Source organism: Schistocerca piceifrons, chromosome 4 (genome assembly GCF_021461385.2).
Source record: "Schistocerca piceifrons isolate TAMUIC-IGC-003096 chromosome 4, iqSchPice1.1, whole genome shotgun sequence".
Taxonomy (NCBI): domain Eukaryota; kingdom Metazoa; phylum Arthropoda; class Insecta; order Orthoptera; family Acrididae; genus Schistocerca; species Schistocerca piceifrons.
In genome coordinates, this window is record NC_060141.1 from 31,552,516 (window position 1) to 31,569,514 (window position 16,999).

The window sequence follows — 16,999 nt, forward strand, 5'->3', positions numbered from 1 at the left end:
GGGATGATAGCGAAATTCCATTTTGAAGGACGGACTCTTCTTCCTCTTCGATCAGTTGTCGTTCAGTGAAGTTGACCACTGTGCGTGACGGGCCGGGACTCGCCTCGTCAGTCGGCTTCGCTATCGTCCCGAGAAACACGAGAACAGCTTCAACAAGAAAGAGGAAAGCCTCGAGGTAAACGGACCTGGATTCCTCTGCTGCAGCGAAAGACTGTCGCAGGTAGCAAGGGAGCAGCACTGGAAATGACGGCGCAAAAGCCCTCGGACGTTTGCACGCCAGGTACATATAGTTTGCGGCGCCGGCCGGAGTGGCCGTGCGGTTCTAGGTGCTACAGTCTGGAGCCGAGCGACCGCTACGGTCGCAGGTTCGAATCCTGCCTCGGGCATGGATGTGTGTGTTGTCCTTAGGTTAGTTACGTTTAAGTAGTTCTAAGTTCTAGGCGACTGATGACTTCAGAAGTTAAGTCGCGTAGTGCTCAGAGCCAGCCATAGTTTGCGGCCGCGAGCTCGTCTCCAGTCCACCACCAACAACGGAGGGTGAAACTTTGACAATGCCAGCCACTTGTGCTGGCGAAACGTCAGAAAAATCATCAGACGGACGTCGGCCGAATAACCCGAGACGGAAGCCAACAGGCAGTTTGTCAACAAGTGGCCACGAAAGCCTTAACAATTGTGTACAACTGACAAGGGAACCTCCCCATCGCACCCCCCTCAGATTTAGTTATGACTTCGCATAGTGGATAGGCCATGAAAAACTGAACACAGATCAATCGAGAAAACAGGAAGAAGTTGTGTGGAAATATGAAAAAAATAAGCAAAATATACAAACTGAGTAGTCTATGCGCAAGATAGGCAACATCAAGGATAATCTGAGCCCAGGAACGCCGTGGTCCCGTGTTAGCGTGAGCAGCTGCGGAACGACATGTCCTTGGTTCAAGTTTTCCCTCGAGTGAAAAGCATAATTTTTTTTATTTTCAGACGATTATCAAAGTTCAGGCACTCACACATAATCAACTTCGCTCTCCAAAATTCCAGGACATGTTCGGATTTGCTTGGGCATACGCAGGATTTGACGGTCTACGCACGGACAAATTTGAAAACGTTAAAAACATATGTTTTGACAGAGCACAGGGAAAACTGTGCGACTGTGAAACTGTTGCATTCATTTGTTGCAGTTTATGTGACAAACTCTTATGTTTTCATCACTTTTTTGGGAGTGTTTATCACATCCACAAGAAAACCTAAATCGGGCAAAGTAGAAGAACTTTTTTACCCATTCCTCAAGTGCACAAGTTAGGTGTGTCAACAACATATTCCTGTCATGTGACGCACATGCCGTCACCAGTGTCGTATAGAATATATCAGACGTGTTTTCCTGTGGAGGAATCGGTTGACCTATGACCTTGTGATCAAATGTTTTCGGTTCCAATTGGAGAGGCACGTCCTTTCGTCTACTAATCGCACAGTTTTGCGGTGCGGTCGAAAAACAGACACTAAACTTATTACGGTGAACAGAGACGTCAATGAAAGAACGGACAGATCATGACTTTGCGAAAATAAAGAAAATAAATTTTTCATCCGAGGGAAGATTTGAACCAAGGACCTCTCAAGCCGCAGTTGCTCACGGTAACCGTAGGACCACGGCGTTCCTGACTTCAGGTTATCCTTGATGTTGCCTATGTTGCGCATGGACTACTCAGTTTGTATATTTTGCTTATTTTTTCATAGTTCCACACAACTTCTTCCTGTTTTCTCGATTGATCTGTGTTCAGTTTTTCAAGGCCTATCCACTGTGCCAACATATAACTAAATCTGAGGGGGGCGCGATGGGGAGGTTCCCCTGTGAGTACTGCTATGTTGGTGTCCGACATTCACATGCACGCATCCATAAAGGAATGTTGGCAATACAATGACCTTAGGGGAGAGTGGGGCAAGTTGATACGTGGGCAAGTTGATACGGATGGGTCTGTGAGGTAACACGCGCATGCGCAGGGCGGACATGAGTGAGTAGAGGCTGTTGTTTACCGCGACGCAGCGCCACACGGCGTCCAGCTGTCAACAGAGTACTCTACGCGTTTTTATTGTTGACATTGTGTTTTCATGAGTAGAAAGTAATTGTTGGCTAGTGTGTTTGAGTTGGCGTACCAGCAAGAGGATATTCTTCAGGAAGTTCGCCGTTGGCAGAGTTAAACGCCTGTTTGTTGGTAAGAATTTCATGATAGTTTCATCTTTCTAGACTTTATATTTTAGAGACTTAAGTTTGACTTAAGAGACACTTATTCAATGGGGCAAGTTGATACGCGTAGCTGGGGCAAATTGATACAGTGTATCAACGTACCCAAATATTGTAAAAATTAGAGTTTTGTCTTTTCTTACAGAAACGTGGTGCAGAATTATACCAGGAAGACAGATCGAGGGAAAGTACCGAATGAGAGCTTTGAAAAAGCCTATGAAGCCGTCAAGACCAAAACCATGTCTTTACGGGAAGCAGTTGTAGCCTTCGAGATCGACAAAATGACATTGTTTAGATTTATAAGAAAAAAAAGATGAATCGCAAGGTCAAACGGTTACAATGGGGTATGCCAAACCAAGGCAAATTTTTCCAGCCCAATTAGAATCTCAACTCGAAGAGTATATAATACACTCTTATAAAATCTACTATGGACTTACACCACAAAACATCGAAGTTTTAGCTTACGAACTTGCTGTGGCTAATAGGGATATCATTACATTGCCTGATTCATGGATTAACCATAAAATGGCTACAAACGACTGGTTTAGCTTATTTATGAAAAGACACCCTCGACTATTAATCAGGGAGCCAGAGGCTACGAGCCTTAGTCGTGCTACCAGTTTTAATAAAGCCAATGTTGACCTATTTTTTGACAATTTGAAGAGTACTTTAGATAAATACCAATTTGAACCTAAGGATATTTGGAATGTCGACGAGACCGGTATGCAAACAGTTCAGAGACCAAACAAAATCGCTGCTCAGAAAGGAGTACGCCAAGTAGGGAAAGCTACGTCAGCGGAAAGGGGGCAGATGTCACTATGGTATTGGCTGTCAGTACCGTCGGCAACTCAGTTCCTCCGATGTTCATATTTCCAATAGTGTTCTTCAAGGATCACTTCATAATTAACGGACCACCAGGGTGTATTGGAACTTTCTATCCATCAGGATGGATCACATCTGAATCGTTTTTGAAGTTCATTAAACATTTTCACGGCCACGTGAGATCTACCAAGGACAATCCCTGCTTGTTGGTTTTGGATAACCATGAATCACATTTATCTATTGAAGTGCTCAACTTCTGCAAAGAAAATTGTATCGTCATATTGTCGTTTCCCCCGGACACTTCCCACTGCCTGCAACCGCTTGACAGGTCAGTTTATGGGCCTTTCAAGAAATTTTACTTCGGTTCAGTCGACGACTGGGTGATCATCAATCCATGGAAAACTGTAAAAATCTACGACATTCCTGGCATAGTAAAGATGGCACTACATAGAGCAATAAATGCTACAAATATTATATCTGTGACACATCCCCCAGGCTGTGGCTAAGCCATGTCTCCGCAATATCCTTTCTTTCAGGAGTGCTAGTTCTGCAAGGTCCGCAGGAGAGCTTCTGTAAAGTTTGGAAGGTAGGAGACGAGGTACTTGCAGAAGTAAAGCTGTGAGTACCGGGCGTGAGTCGTGCTTCGGTAGCTCAGTTGGTAGAGCACTTGCTCGCGAAAGGCAAAGGTCCCGAGTTCGAGTCTCGGTCGGGCACACAGTTTTAATCTGCCAGGAAGTTTCATTATATCTGTATTTCAAGCAACAGGAATCGCGCCATACAACAGAGAAGTGTTTACTGATGATGACTTCTTGTCCAGCGCAGTCACGGATAGAGAGATGACTTCACAAGACAGCACTGTCAAGTCTTCTCAGGCTGGGACAAGCAACGCTGATGGTCTAGAGTTCAAAGTGAACCGAACTGAAACTACAACTTGCAATGGTACTTGAATTACGTTACCATTATGGTACCTCACCTGAACCTCTCGATACTAGTAATATTCTACTGTTTTTCTGTTAACTACTTAACATATTTCTGAGACAACATTCAAATTTGATTTCATTTGTGATACATAGATATGTTTATATTGCAATGATATTATTCTTATGTGATCTTTGACGTACTTGTAACTCTGATTTTTGGGCGCGTAAGCGATAGTTAGTTAGTTGTTGAGTTGTTAGAGAGTCGGACATTGGGAAAGTCAAGTGTTGGAAGTCATGTTGGAAAGATGCATATTGTAGTTGGCTTATAAAATGTGAGGAAGATGTTTTCAAGTATGTTTTGTATTGTGAAGTGATGTTTTGTGTGTTACGTGATATTGCAATAAAAGCAATTAAAAGGAAGTGTAACTTGAATTCGGAGTGCTGACTTTTTTTTTTTTTACATCACTATTGTGCTAACTTTGAAAGGTTTAATCTCCAAGAATGGTTTGTGAAGCGCATCTACAAAACTTTTGAATATAGCAGGATAAAACCTAGGCCTCTTTGCATCCGAGCTTGGAATCATCACCACCTAGATTTTCAACGATTGAGCCATGATTTTACGACGAGACCAGCGTGGGAAACACAAAAAAAGATGAGTGCCCAGTTTTTTTGATTATTACATGAAATGACTTTATTAACTGTGCTCTTATGACACTTGCCACATAATATGACTGTTGTTGCCCGAAAATTCAGTATTTAGCAGCGTGAGCAACACCACAATCATTATTAAATGCTGGCCTTTGTTGTGGTAGGGTTGTTAGAAACTGCAGTTCCATCTACAAGTAAGGATGTTTCTCTAGGTGTATTCACTGTAAGCCCTCAAGACATTCGTCCCTACCTTAACGCTGGAGAGCGGAAAAATATCAAAAAAGGGACGAAACCTTTAAAATCCGCTATCCTTACTAGCACACCAGTAAAGGAGATACTGGAAGAGGAGGCCAAAGAAAAGGAAACTAAAATGGTAGCCAAGTCAGAAAACGCCAAAAAAGGCTTTTTAAAATGGTAGAGAGTCAGACCAAGGAGAAGAACAAGGTGAAGAAAAAGAAATGCGTCCCAAAGAATAAAATGAAGCTTGCATCAGAGTCTGAGGAAGAGGACGACGCCTTGTGTCTCATATGTTTGGAGCCATTCTCCGAATCCAAGCCAGGTCAGGACTGGATACAGTGCATTTCTTGCAAATAATGGGCCCATATAGAATGTAGTAAAGACTGTAAGATGTACACTTGTATTCACTGTACATCTGACTTCGTAGTCAGTGATTCTGAGTAGGTTATGGACACAATCTGATGATCTGTGTGTTTAAAATAAGTTAATAATATGTCTTACGTTACCTTTGTACTATATTCTGCTTAATAAATGTGAGTGACTATTTGCTACCTTAATGTCAGTTACCTTATTATTTATACATTTGTATCAACTTGCCTCTCGCTAGTATCAACTTGCCCCCATGTGGGGAACATTGATACACTTTGCAGCATTAAACAAATATTTTAATTTTGGGAGATATATGTGGTTAATCAAAGCGTCAATACCATAGAAAAGTGCACAACTAATTGTAGTAAAATATCATAATTTTCCCAATTAAAACAAAATTAAAACAAAAAATGTAAAAATTAAAATGTTAAATTTGTCTCAACATGCCTCGCTCTCCCCTACTGATTTTGGGCTTTGTATCCCTTTTGTTGTCTCTTAGGCTTCTGCAGACTATGCTACAAAAGTAGTGACACTTCGGATCTTTGCATTTTTCTTTTCACAACCGGCCGGTGTGGCCGTGCGGTTCTAGGCGCTACAGTCTGGAACCGCGTGACCGCTACGGTCGCAGGTTCGAATCCTGCCTCGGGCATGGATGTGTGTGCTGTCCTTAGGTTAGTTAGGTTTAAGTAGTTCTAAGTTCTAGGGGACTGATGACCGCAGATGTTAAGTCCCATAGTGCTCAGAGCCATTTTTCTTTTCACAGAATGTAAGCATAGTTGTCTTTTTCTCGTTCGCAGGCGAGCCTGGAGAAGCTGCAGCAGCTGATAAAGGACGAGCTGATGGCGGCCTTGGGCACGGGTCCCGGGGAGTCCACGGACGGCGCCTGCGCGGCGCTGCTCGCGGGCGTCAAGGCGTGGTGGACGGCCAAGAAGGCGGCGCCCTACCTCACCGCCGACAGCGCCCTCTGGACCGACATCGTCCTCGCCCAGCTGGCGGACCTCGGGGACCCGCTCAGCGGCGCCGTGCGCGCGCTCGGCCTCACGTTCACGCCAGAAGCGACCGACCCCTTCAGCCGAGTCTTCTCCACAGCGCCAGGTAGCTACGCTGCGGCCAGCGCCTCGCCAGAAAAACATGCTTCGGATGTACCCCTCGTTGTTGGTTTTTATTTTGAACGAGATAAACCATATTTCTACATCTACATCTACATCCATACTCCGCAAGCCACCTGGCGGTGTGTGGCGGAGGGTACTTTGAGTACCTCTATCGATTCTCCCTTCAATTCCAGTCTCGTATTGTTCGTGGAAAGAAAGATTGTCGGTATGCCTCTGTGTGGGCTCTAATTTCTTTGATTTTTATCCTCGTGGTCTCTTCTTGAGATATACAGGGTGTTACAAAAAGGTACGGCCAAACTTTCAGGAAACATTCCTCACACACAAATAAAGAAAAGATGTTATGTGGACATGTGTCCGGAAACGCTTAATTTCCATGTTAGAGCTCATTTTAGTTTCGTCAGTATGTACTGTACTTCCTCGATTCACCACCAAATGGCCCAATTTAAGGAAGGTAATGTTGACTTCGGTGCTTGTGTTGACATGCGACTCATTGCTCTACAGTACTAGCATCAAGCACATCAGCTCCTGCACATTTCAGTCGAAGTGTTCGTACGCTTCTCAACAAAAGATTCGGTGACCGATGGATTGGTAGAGGAGGACCAATTCCATGGTCTCCACGCTCTCCTGACCTCAACCCTCTTGACTTTAATTTATGGGGGCATTTGAAAGCTCTTGTCTACGCAACCCCGGTGCCAAATGTAGAGACTCTTCGTGCTCGTATTGTGGACGGCTGTGATACAATACGCCATTCTCCAGGGCTGCATCAGCGCATCAGGGATTCCATGCGACGGAGGGTGGATGCATGTATCCTCGCTAACGGAGGACATTTTGAACATTTCCTGTAACAAAGTGTTTGAAGTCACGCTGGTACGTTCTGTTGCTGCGTGTTTTCATTCCATGATTAATGTGATTTGAAGAGAAGTAATAAAATGAGCTCTAACATGGAAAGTAAGCGTTTCCGGACACATGTCCACATAACATATTTTCTTTCTTTGTGTGTGAGGAATGTTTCCTGAAAGTTTGGCCGTACCTTTTTATAACACCCTGTACGTAAGAGGGAGCAATGTACTGCTAGACTCCTCGGTGAAGGTATGTTCTCGAAACTTCAACAAAAGCCCGTACCGAGCTACTCAGCGTCTCTCTTGCAGAGTCTTCCACTGAAGTTTATCTGTCATCTCCGTAACGCTTTCGCGATTACTAAATGATCCTGTAACGAAGCGCGCTGCTCTCCGTTGGATCTTCTCTATATCTTCTATCAACCCTATCTGGTACGGATCCCACACCGCTGAGCAGCATTCAAGCAATGGGCGAACAAGCGTACTGTAACCTACTTCCTTTGTTTTCGGATTGCATTTCCTTAGGATTCTTCCAATGAACCTCAGTCTGGCATCTGCTTTACCGACGGTCAACTTTATTATCGTCATTCCATTTTAAATCACTCCTAATGCCTACTCCTAGATAATTTACGGAATTAACTGCTTCCAGTTGCTGACCTGCTATATTGCAGCTAAATGATAAGGGATCTTTCTTTCTATGTGTTCGTAGCACATTACACTTGTCTATATTGAGATTCAATTGCCATTCCCAGCACCACGCGTCAATTGGTTGCAGATCCTCCTGCATTTCAGTACAATTTTCCATTGTTACAACCTCTCATCCGAAAAAAGCCTCAGTGAACTTCCGGTGTTACCCATAAGGTCATTTATGTATAATGTGAACAGCAACGGTCCTACGACACCCCCCTGCGGCACACCTGAAATCACTCTCACTATATTTATAGCATTTGTCTCTGACAAACAAGCGTAGATGGTGTCACGGGAAAAGTGGTTGCGAGTTTGCGTATTTCTCTAGTTATTTATACGTTTTACCCGTGTTTCGGTTTTTCCTTTGAGCGTGAGTGAGACCTAGCGCATCATACAAGTTTTCACAAAAGTTTTTCGTTCTAAATTGTCACACACTATCGTACATGTCATCCATTTCTGACGTTTCACTTTGTACTCAAAAATCCGTCTGTTTTTTGATGCAGTATGTAGTGCATATATCTATTCTGCCATTCCAAGTATCTCTTTGTCCTTAAGCAAAATGAAGAATGTATCATGCAAATGTTGCTTAATTAGCAGTGGGACATTAATCATCACGACAGCCAGACAGCCTTTCTTATAACTCTGTTCGTTACGAAGATATGAACAACAGTACATCTTTTAAATAGCAACCTACGTTTGTTATTCGATACTACACTTCCTCTCCTCACGACCCATTCAGAAACGTTTCACGGTGTACATTTGCTTGTAGAATGTACACCCCCAGTGCCAGGGACACAGTACTGGAACTCGAGCCTTCACGACCACCATTCGACACTCCAGCCAGTGCAACAATTCAACAGAAGCATTCACTTCTACGAGGATTCCACACACCATACTGAACCTGTTGCAGATCTTTTGCAGTGGCCGACGTCTGCTTGTTGTCACGCAGAAGTGTGTTGTACTGCAGAAGCTTCCTGACGTCCCGGGCCCTTGGTATATAGAAGCCTGATTACATAAAAGTGATCGCTTCTGCTGAGTTTCTGGACTGGCTGAGGTGTTGAACGGTGGTGGTCACGGCTCGAGTCCCAGAGCTCTGTCCCTGGCACTAGTGGTGTTTATTGTATTACAAATTGTACACTGTGAAACCTTCAAGAGTAGATCTTGAGGAGAGGAAGTGGATTAGAAGATATATAAAAATGCAGGGTCCTTTCTAGAAAGGACTTACTGGTGTTCATCTCTTAAAGGCAGTAAGTTACAAGGAAGGTGAACATCCTGGTTAATGTCCCCTTGTTACCTAAATATCGTTTTTTCATACATTTGTTTGATTTTGAATCAGGACCAAAAGTTGTATGTGGCCATCAAGATAAAAGGTACAACCCTGTAAGCAGTATAAGTATAGCGACTCTGATCCATCTAGAATACTGCCAGACACACTACCTTTCTTTAAACTTTGTCACTGCCATTTTGTTCAAGATTCCACACGATGTCATTGAGGACCTTGAGCTGATGATGATATTAACAACATCATCATCCTTATGGAGTGGAGGTCATGCCCCCTCCTTATCTCCAGCCAATCATAGCACAGCACTTAAAATCCAAGATGGTTCAAATAGTCCAACTCTATAAATAGAAAATTAAAAAACTCTATTACCTATTTCCAACCAATCAGATAATACAGTACTCCCTATCTGTAGCCAATGAGAGTGTGGAAAACTCCAAGACGGTGGAAATAGCAAAACTGTGTTACTGGGAAATTAGAAGTCCCTTTCCCCCATATCTCCAGTCAATCATTGTGACATATTAAAACTCTAACTCGGTGGAAATACAGCAACTGTGTGTGTTGTACCCTATACCCACACCTATTAAAATCCAGTGGATGCACTACCCCATATAGTTCAAAATTATTAAATTTCTTACAACTAACAAATGAAGGACTGTTTGGGACACTACATACTTTATGCTTTAAATTTTGTACCTCTTCCATATTTTCTCCATTTAAGCCAATTTGGAATCTACATTTTTACCAGTTTTTCCTCTACCATTACTGCACACTTGGTTTCTACCTCCGTTTCAAAATCATTTTTAATCTGATCGATTTGGTTTTCAAGTTTAACCTTGTTTTCAGCACAAAATTCCCTTGCAGCTTTGACTTCATCTTTACATTGTTTTTCAGAAGCCTCCTCCCTCCTACTATAGTCATCACAAAGCTTCTTTCTCTCTTCTACACATTTACTACTCATTAATGTTAATTTCTCATTAGTGTTATATACTACTTTCTTTACCTTTTCATCACAATCTTTAGCTACTGCCTTAACGTTGTTATTTAATTCTGAAAGATTAGAGCTGAGGACCTGAATCTCTTTTTTAATTTCTTTCTTCAGTTCATCCTTTAAGCTAACCATGTCAGTTCTAATGCTATCAGATTTCTTTCCCACTCTATTAATGTCTTCTTTCACAATATTTTCCACCCTACTGATGTTTTCGTTCCTACACATACTAAGCAGACAACTCGAACTACCCATAATTTGCCTTAACATTGCTTCCAAATTTGCGGCTGCCATAAACTTTTGTTCTTGCTGACTTTCACTACTAGGTTCCTCCCTCTTAAGCTTAATGATTTCGTCCACTTCAGTACTGTTTTCGTCCATTTCCCTCACATCACCATACAATGTATACAATGCTTTCATCATTCCATCTGCAATAGGACTTTCGTCCCATCATTCAAAGTTACATTCATGTTTGATTTATAATCACTATCATCTACAGCACCAGTCCCACTTACATCCTTCTGTTCATTTAACAACTTCACCTCTACAGCTTCGTTCTCAGCCACCCTGTCTTGTTCATTAAAGTCAGTCTTTATGTATCACTTGTGAGGTAACGGGGGAGTTGTGGTGCCCTGAAAATGTTCCAAGTTCGGAGTTGGCGTGACCTCACAGGTCGCTAGGCAAGCCGGGGCTCATCAGCAACCGCGTGGTGCCGAGCATTAGCCGGAGCAAGAGGGGTAGACCAGCGCGTGGTCAAGGCCGACCTTGTGGCTGGGAAGTCCATGTTGACGCTGTGTTGAGACTGTGCTTTGTGTCGGTGAAGGAGATTTGTATGAGTGGAGTGCCAAAGATGTCGGACTTTATGAAACCATAATGGTAGCCATATCACAGTACATGTAGAAATTAATAATAGCTAGAGGAATCATGATACCTTAAAAAGAAACATGTACATTACCATTATTTGCATGGCGATTCAGATTTTCAGTATCTTTATTAATTTACAGTTTAGTATCTGACTGTAAATTACACAAGTAACACCCAGCAACGAATTTCCAAAATCTAAACGGTTCATCCGATTTTGGCGATCGATGTGTCTTTAGAAAGCTACTATTAGTGTAAACCTAAATTGGTATGAATTACAGGCTTGTAACTTGAATAGTACATGAGTTATTGGAGATAAAAGTGGCCGATTACTATTGATCACGTCAGGCCATAAGTAGTCTACAGCTACATGAAAAAACGGTAGCAGCATTCTTATAAATATATTTATTCATCTATGTCTTTCTTTATATCCGAGATATTCTATTCATGAAGAAATTTGTCAAATATTTACTGTGTTTTAGAAAGCACAGACGCATTAGGCTATTAGGCTACTGGCTCACTTTTGTTTCTATACCTTTGATATATGTTTATTTAATCTTTTTGTGTATTTAAGAATGTGTGTTAGAGCGTGTTTATGTTCCAGCCGTAGGAATAGTTATTTAGTTTCAAGTTGTTTAAATGTAAATCCAGTATTTCGTATGTGTTTCAACGTGATCGTGAGTGTGTGTTGGCTTGCAGACATGGCGGGAGCGCTCTAGCCAATCACAGCACTCGCTACTATGGTAGGCGAATACCGTAGTCAATGGGGAGACTGTATGGAAGTGGGGGAGGAGCTTCGGGTGGGACAGGACACGGGGGAGTGCTGGACGGGAAGGCGCGACGGACGGTCGCGCGAAAGACTTGGAGAGTGTTGAGCAGTTTGCACGTGGTCGCGGGAGATAGAAATATTTCGTAGTGCCAACGTGTGCACTCGTGAGATTTCCAAGGCTTCTGCAGTGAATACGTAGTATACTTTTAGAAGTGAATATCTCTCGAGCTATATTGTTGTTCATAACTAATTACGTGAAGTAGGAATCTATTGTTTCCCTGTTATTCAACTTATATTTCATTTAATTGCTGGACCATCGACACCAAAAAGTGTTATCCAGTAATAAACGGCGTTCTTAAAGGTACTTCTGCTATCGTACTTATCATTTAAAGTCGTTAATAATAGTACCTGCAGATTTTATGTAATTGGAATCTCTCATTTAAAAATTTTTGTTACATTTAAGATTCGTAACTGCCGAGTGATAGGAACCTTCGACCATTTGGTTCATGTGTATATTCATATTGTATACTGTACACTTAGCAGTATTTGGCTTGTAATACGGCAACTACGTATCCCAGCCCATAGACAATGAAACCAGCCAAAACTTTTGATATTTCAACTCCGAGTCTGAGGGTATGTAGTTGAGGATCACATTTTTATAAGAAAGCCTGCGGACTTTAAACAACTTTTACTGTGAAATTACCTTATTCTCATTCACTCTTTTTCTGCTGTTGTGGGGTTGCCACCTTGATCTTTGTGACTGCGGCAAGTTGCAATTATCTCGGCGAGGCGTCTTATTTATCTCCAGTCTGCCGTGTCCACCTGTGTGCTGATTGGCTGCTCCTATACTCAGTGGCTGCTTCCATAGTACCCACTCGCTGATTGGTTACTGTTATACTGTGGCCATGAAACCCATGCTATTGCACCACTGCACTGTAAACCGCTGCTGAGTTCCCTGTTCAAAGTTCGCGAGTTCTATTTTATTGTGGCTGCGTACAATATCCCTCACACAGGCTACCAAATGCTGCTTTTTGCCTGCTTTGTTTCGTCGTTGATTGTCCTCGGTGTCGACGTACTGCATTGCTATACTGGTCGAAAAATGGGCTGTGGAAATTCAGCACTGACTACTTTAAATGATCTAGCCAACACGTGCACATTTGCGTTTCGCAGTACTTTACTTTCACTGTTCACAACCCTCCCAATAATACACAGTTATATGGCCAGTGCACTACTGTTTAACTTTCCATAAGCATCATCATTAGGTTGCACGCGAACATCCACATACTGCTACAATAGTTTCCTGTTAACATTTACGAGCAGTAAAAGCTTAACCACATAGTTCACATTTCTTGAAGAATAAAAAGGTACATATGGAACTGACACTGTCATTGTTTTAACACTTGGCCTAATTTTGTTACACTTATTTGACAGATGTATTGTTGTTGATCTAACCAATACAGGATCCTCGTCTGAAACTCTACTGCGGACTGACTGTCTCAGTTCTTATATATCCTCGCAATAATAGGTATTGAAACTACACATTGTTAGTTAAATTCACAGAAATTACAATGATAACTTACCTCATTAAATTAACTGGAGACATCGAAAAACTGGTTCTTTTTAACAGTTTCTTCTACTACAGGGGTTAAGTCGAATAATTTGTTTAAATCATGACATTAACAAATACCATTACACAAACAATACTTTTGACAAAGCTGTTAATTACTTTGGAATTAATTAAGTACTGGCTTTGTTAACATGTTTTCGAATAGATCCAAATAGATCCTTTTGAGAAAACCATTAGTTGTTCCTCCAAATGTTTATAATTAGTACAGAATTTATTTTTGTTTGTAAGTCAACAGTAGAATTTAAGTTACGAAACAATTGGTGATTTCAGCCTATAACAAAAGATACTACAAAATTAGATCTGGTTTATATTCTTTAAAACTGGGGGCTAACCTTTCTCTTTTATGAAAAATGCAGATTATACTCACGTAAGTTAATGGTAATTAGTTAAAAGTGAAAAAATGAATTTTAAGGATGCAGATGGCAAAACAAGAGCGTAAGTAAAAACATCCCAGCTTGCTTCGTCACACCATTCTGTGCCAAAGAGAGGTTAAGCAGAGGATGGTGTAAATCTTCCCTTATTCTGGTATTATAAACACGAACGTCACTGGCGTTTTTTAAATGGTCCATGTTAATGAGAACAAAATGTACTATCAGGCTGTTGTAAGAATTCTTAACCTTTTAAACACATGCCTACAAGATGTGCGACTATGAGCCCCACACGTTATTGTAACCACTTTCTTTTGAGCAATGCTCCGAATTTTATTCTTCAAGAAATGTGAACTATGTGGTTAAGCTTTTACTGCTCGTAAATGTTCAACAGGAAACTATTGTAGCAGTATGTGGATGTTCGCGTGCAACCTAATGATGAGGCTTATGGAAAGTTAAACAATAGTGCACTGGCCATATAACTGTGTATTATTGGGAGGGTTGTGAACAGTCAAAGTAAAGTACTGCCAAACGCAAATGTGCACCTGTTGGCTAGGTCATTTAAAGTAGTCAGTGCTGAACATCCACAGCCCATTTTTCATCCAGTGTAGCAATGCAGTACGTCGACACCGAGGACAATCAACGAAGAAACAAAGCAAGCAAAAAGCCGCATTTGGTAGCCTGTGTGAGGGATATTGCACGTAGCCACAATAAAATAGAACTCGCGAACTTTGAACAGGGAACTCAGCAGCGGTTTACAGTGCAGTGGTGCAACAGCTAATCAACTCATGGGTTTCATGGGCACAGTATAACAGTAACCAATCAGCGAGTGGGTACTATGGAAGCAGCCACTGAGAAGAGGAGCAGCCAATCAGCGCCACAGGTGGACACTGCAGACTGGAGATAAACAAGACGCCTCCCCGAGAGAACTGCAACTTGCCTCAGTCGTAAAGATCAAGGTGGCGACCCCACAACAGCAGAAAAAGAGTGAATGAGAATAAGCAAATTTCACAGTAAAAGTTGTTTGAAGTCCGCGGGCTTTCTTATAAAAATGTGATCCTCAGCTACATACCCTCAGACTCGGAGTTGAAATATCAAAAGTTTTGGCTGGTTTCGTTGTCTACGGGGTGGGACACACAGTTGCCGCATTACAAGCCAAACACTGCCGAGTCTACACTATACAATATGAATATACACATGAACCAAATGGTCGAAGGTTCCTATCACGCGACAATTGCAAATGTTGAATGTAAGATAGAAATTTATAAATGAAAGACTGCAATTAAATAAAATCTGCAGGTACTATCTTAGCGATTTTAAATGATGAGTACAATAGTAGAAGTACTTTTGAGAATGCGGTATATTTCTACATCTACATCCATACTCCGCAAGCCACCTGACGGTGTGTGGCGGAGGGTACCTTGAGTACCTCTATCGGTTCTCCCTTCTATTCCAGTCTAGTATTGTTCGTGGAAAGAAGGATTGTCGGTATGCCTCTGTGTGGGCTCTAATCTCTCTGATTTTATCCTCATGGTCTCTTCGCGAGATATACGTAGGAGGGAGCAATATACTGCTTGACTCTTCGGTGAAGGTATGTTCTCGAAACTTTGACAAAAGCCCGTACCGAGCTACTGAGCGTCTCTCCTGCAGAGTCTTCCACTGGAGTTTATCTATCATCTCCGTAACGCTTTCGCTATTACTAAATGATCATGTAACGAAGCGCGCTGCTCTCCGTTGGATCTTCTCTATCTCTTCTATCAACCCTATCTGGTACGGATCCCACACTGCTGAGCAGTATTCAAGCAGTGGGCGAACAAGCGTACTGTAACCTACTTCCTTTGTTTTCGGATTGCATTTCCTTAGGATTCTTACAATGAATCTTAGTCTGGCATCTGCTTTACAGACGATCAACATTATATGATCATTACATTTTAAATCACTCCTAATGCGTACTCCCAGGTAATTTATGGTATTGACTGCTTCCAGTTGCTGACCTGCTGTTTTGTAGCTAAATGATAAAGGATCTATCTTTCTGTGTATTTGCAGCACATTACACTTGTCTACATTGAGATTCAATTGCCATTCCCTGCACCATGCGTCAATTCGCTGCAGATCCTCCTGCATTTCAGTACAATTTTCCATTGCTACAACCTCTCGATACACCACAGCATCATCCGCAAAAAGCCTCAGTGAACTTCCGATGTCATCCACAAGGTCATTTATGTATATTGTGAATAGCAACGGTCCTATGACACTCCCCTGCGGCACACCTGAAATCACTCTTACTTCGGAAGACTTCTCTCCATTTCTGCAAAACACTTATTGGTGTCGATTGTGCAGCAATTACATAAAATCTAAGTTGAATAACAAGGAAACAATAGATTCCTACTTCGCATAATTAGTTATGAACAACAACGTAACTCGTGAGATATTCACTTCTAAACGCATACTTCATCTTCACTGCAGAAGTCACGGAAATCTCACGAGTGCACAAGTCAGCACTATGAAATATTTCTATCTCTCGCGACCACGCACAAACCGCTCAGCACCCCAAGTATTTCCCGCGACTCTCTGTGATGCCTTCCTGTCCAGAACTCCCACATGTCCTGTACCACCAGATTCGTCTCTGACACTTCCATACAGTCTCTCCATTGACTTCAGTATTTGCTTACCATAGTAACGAGATCTGTGACTGGCTAGAGCATTCCCGCCATATCTCCAAGCCAATGCGCACAAACATAGTGAAACACATACGAAATACTGGATTTACATTTAAATAACTTGAAATTAAATAAATATTCCTGTGGCTGGACCATAAACACGCTGTAACACACATACTTAAATACATAAACAGATCAAATAAACATACACAAAAGGAATAGAAACAAAAGTAGGCCAGTAGCCTAATGTCTCCGTGGTTTCTAAAACACAGTAAATATTTGACCGATTTCTTCATGAACAGTATATATCGGATATAAACAAAGACATAGATGAATAAATATATTTATAAGAATGCTGATACCGTTTTTTTCATGTAGCTGTGGACTACTTATGGCCTGACGTGATCAATAGTAATCGGCCACTTTTATCTCCAATAACTCATGTACTATTCAAGTTACAAGCCTGTAATTCATACCAATTTAGGTTTACACTAATAATAGCTTTCTAATGACACATCGATCGCCAAAATCGGATGAACCGTTTAGATTTTGGAAATTCGTTGCTGGGTGTTACTTGTATAAT

The 16,999-nt window shown here is 41.8% G+C and overlaps 1 protein-coding gene across 1 annotated transcript in view; it reads left to right on the top strand.

The window, feature by feature from the left end:
• Positions 1-16,999, top strand: part of LOC124795569 — a 286,431-nt gene that overhangs the window by 126,319 nt on the left and 143,113 nt on the right. The window contains exon 6 of the mRNA XM_047259641.1: positions 6,027-6,324. Coding sequence (XP_047115597.1) covers positions 6,027-6,324 — 298 coding nt within the window. The remainder of the gene's footprint in view (positions 1-6,026; positions 6,325-16,999) is intronic.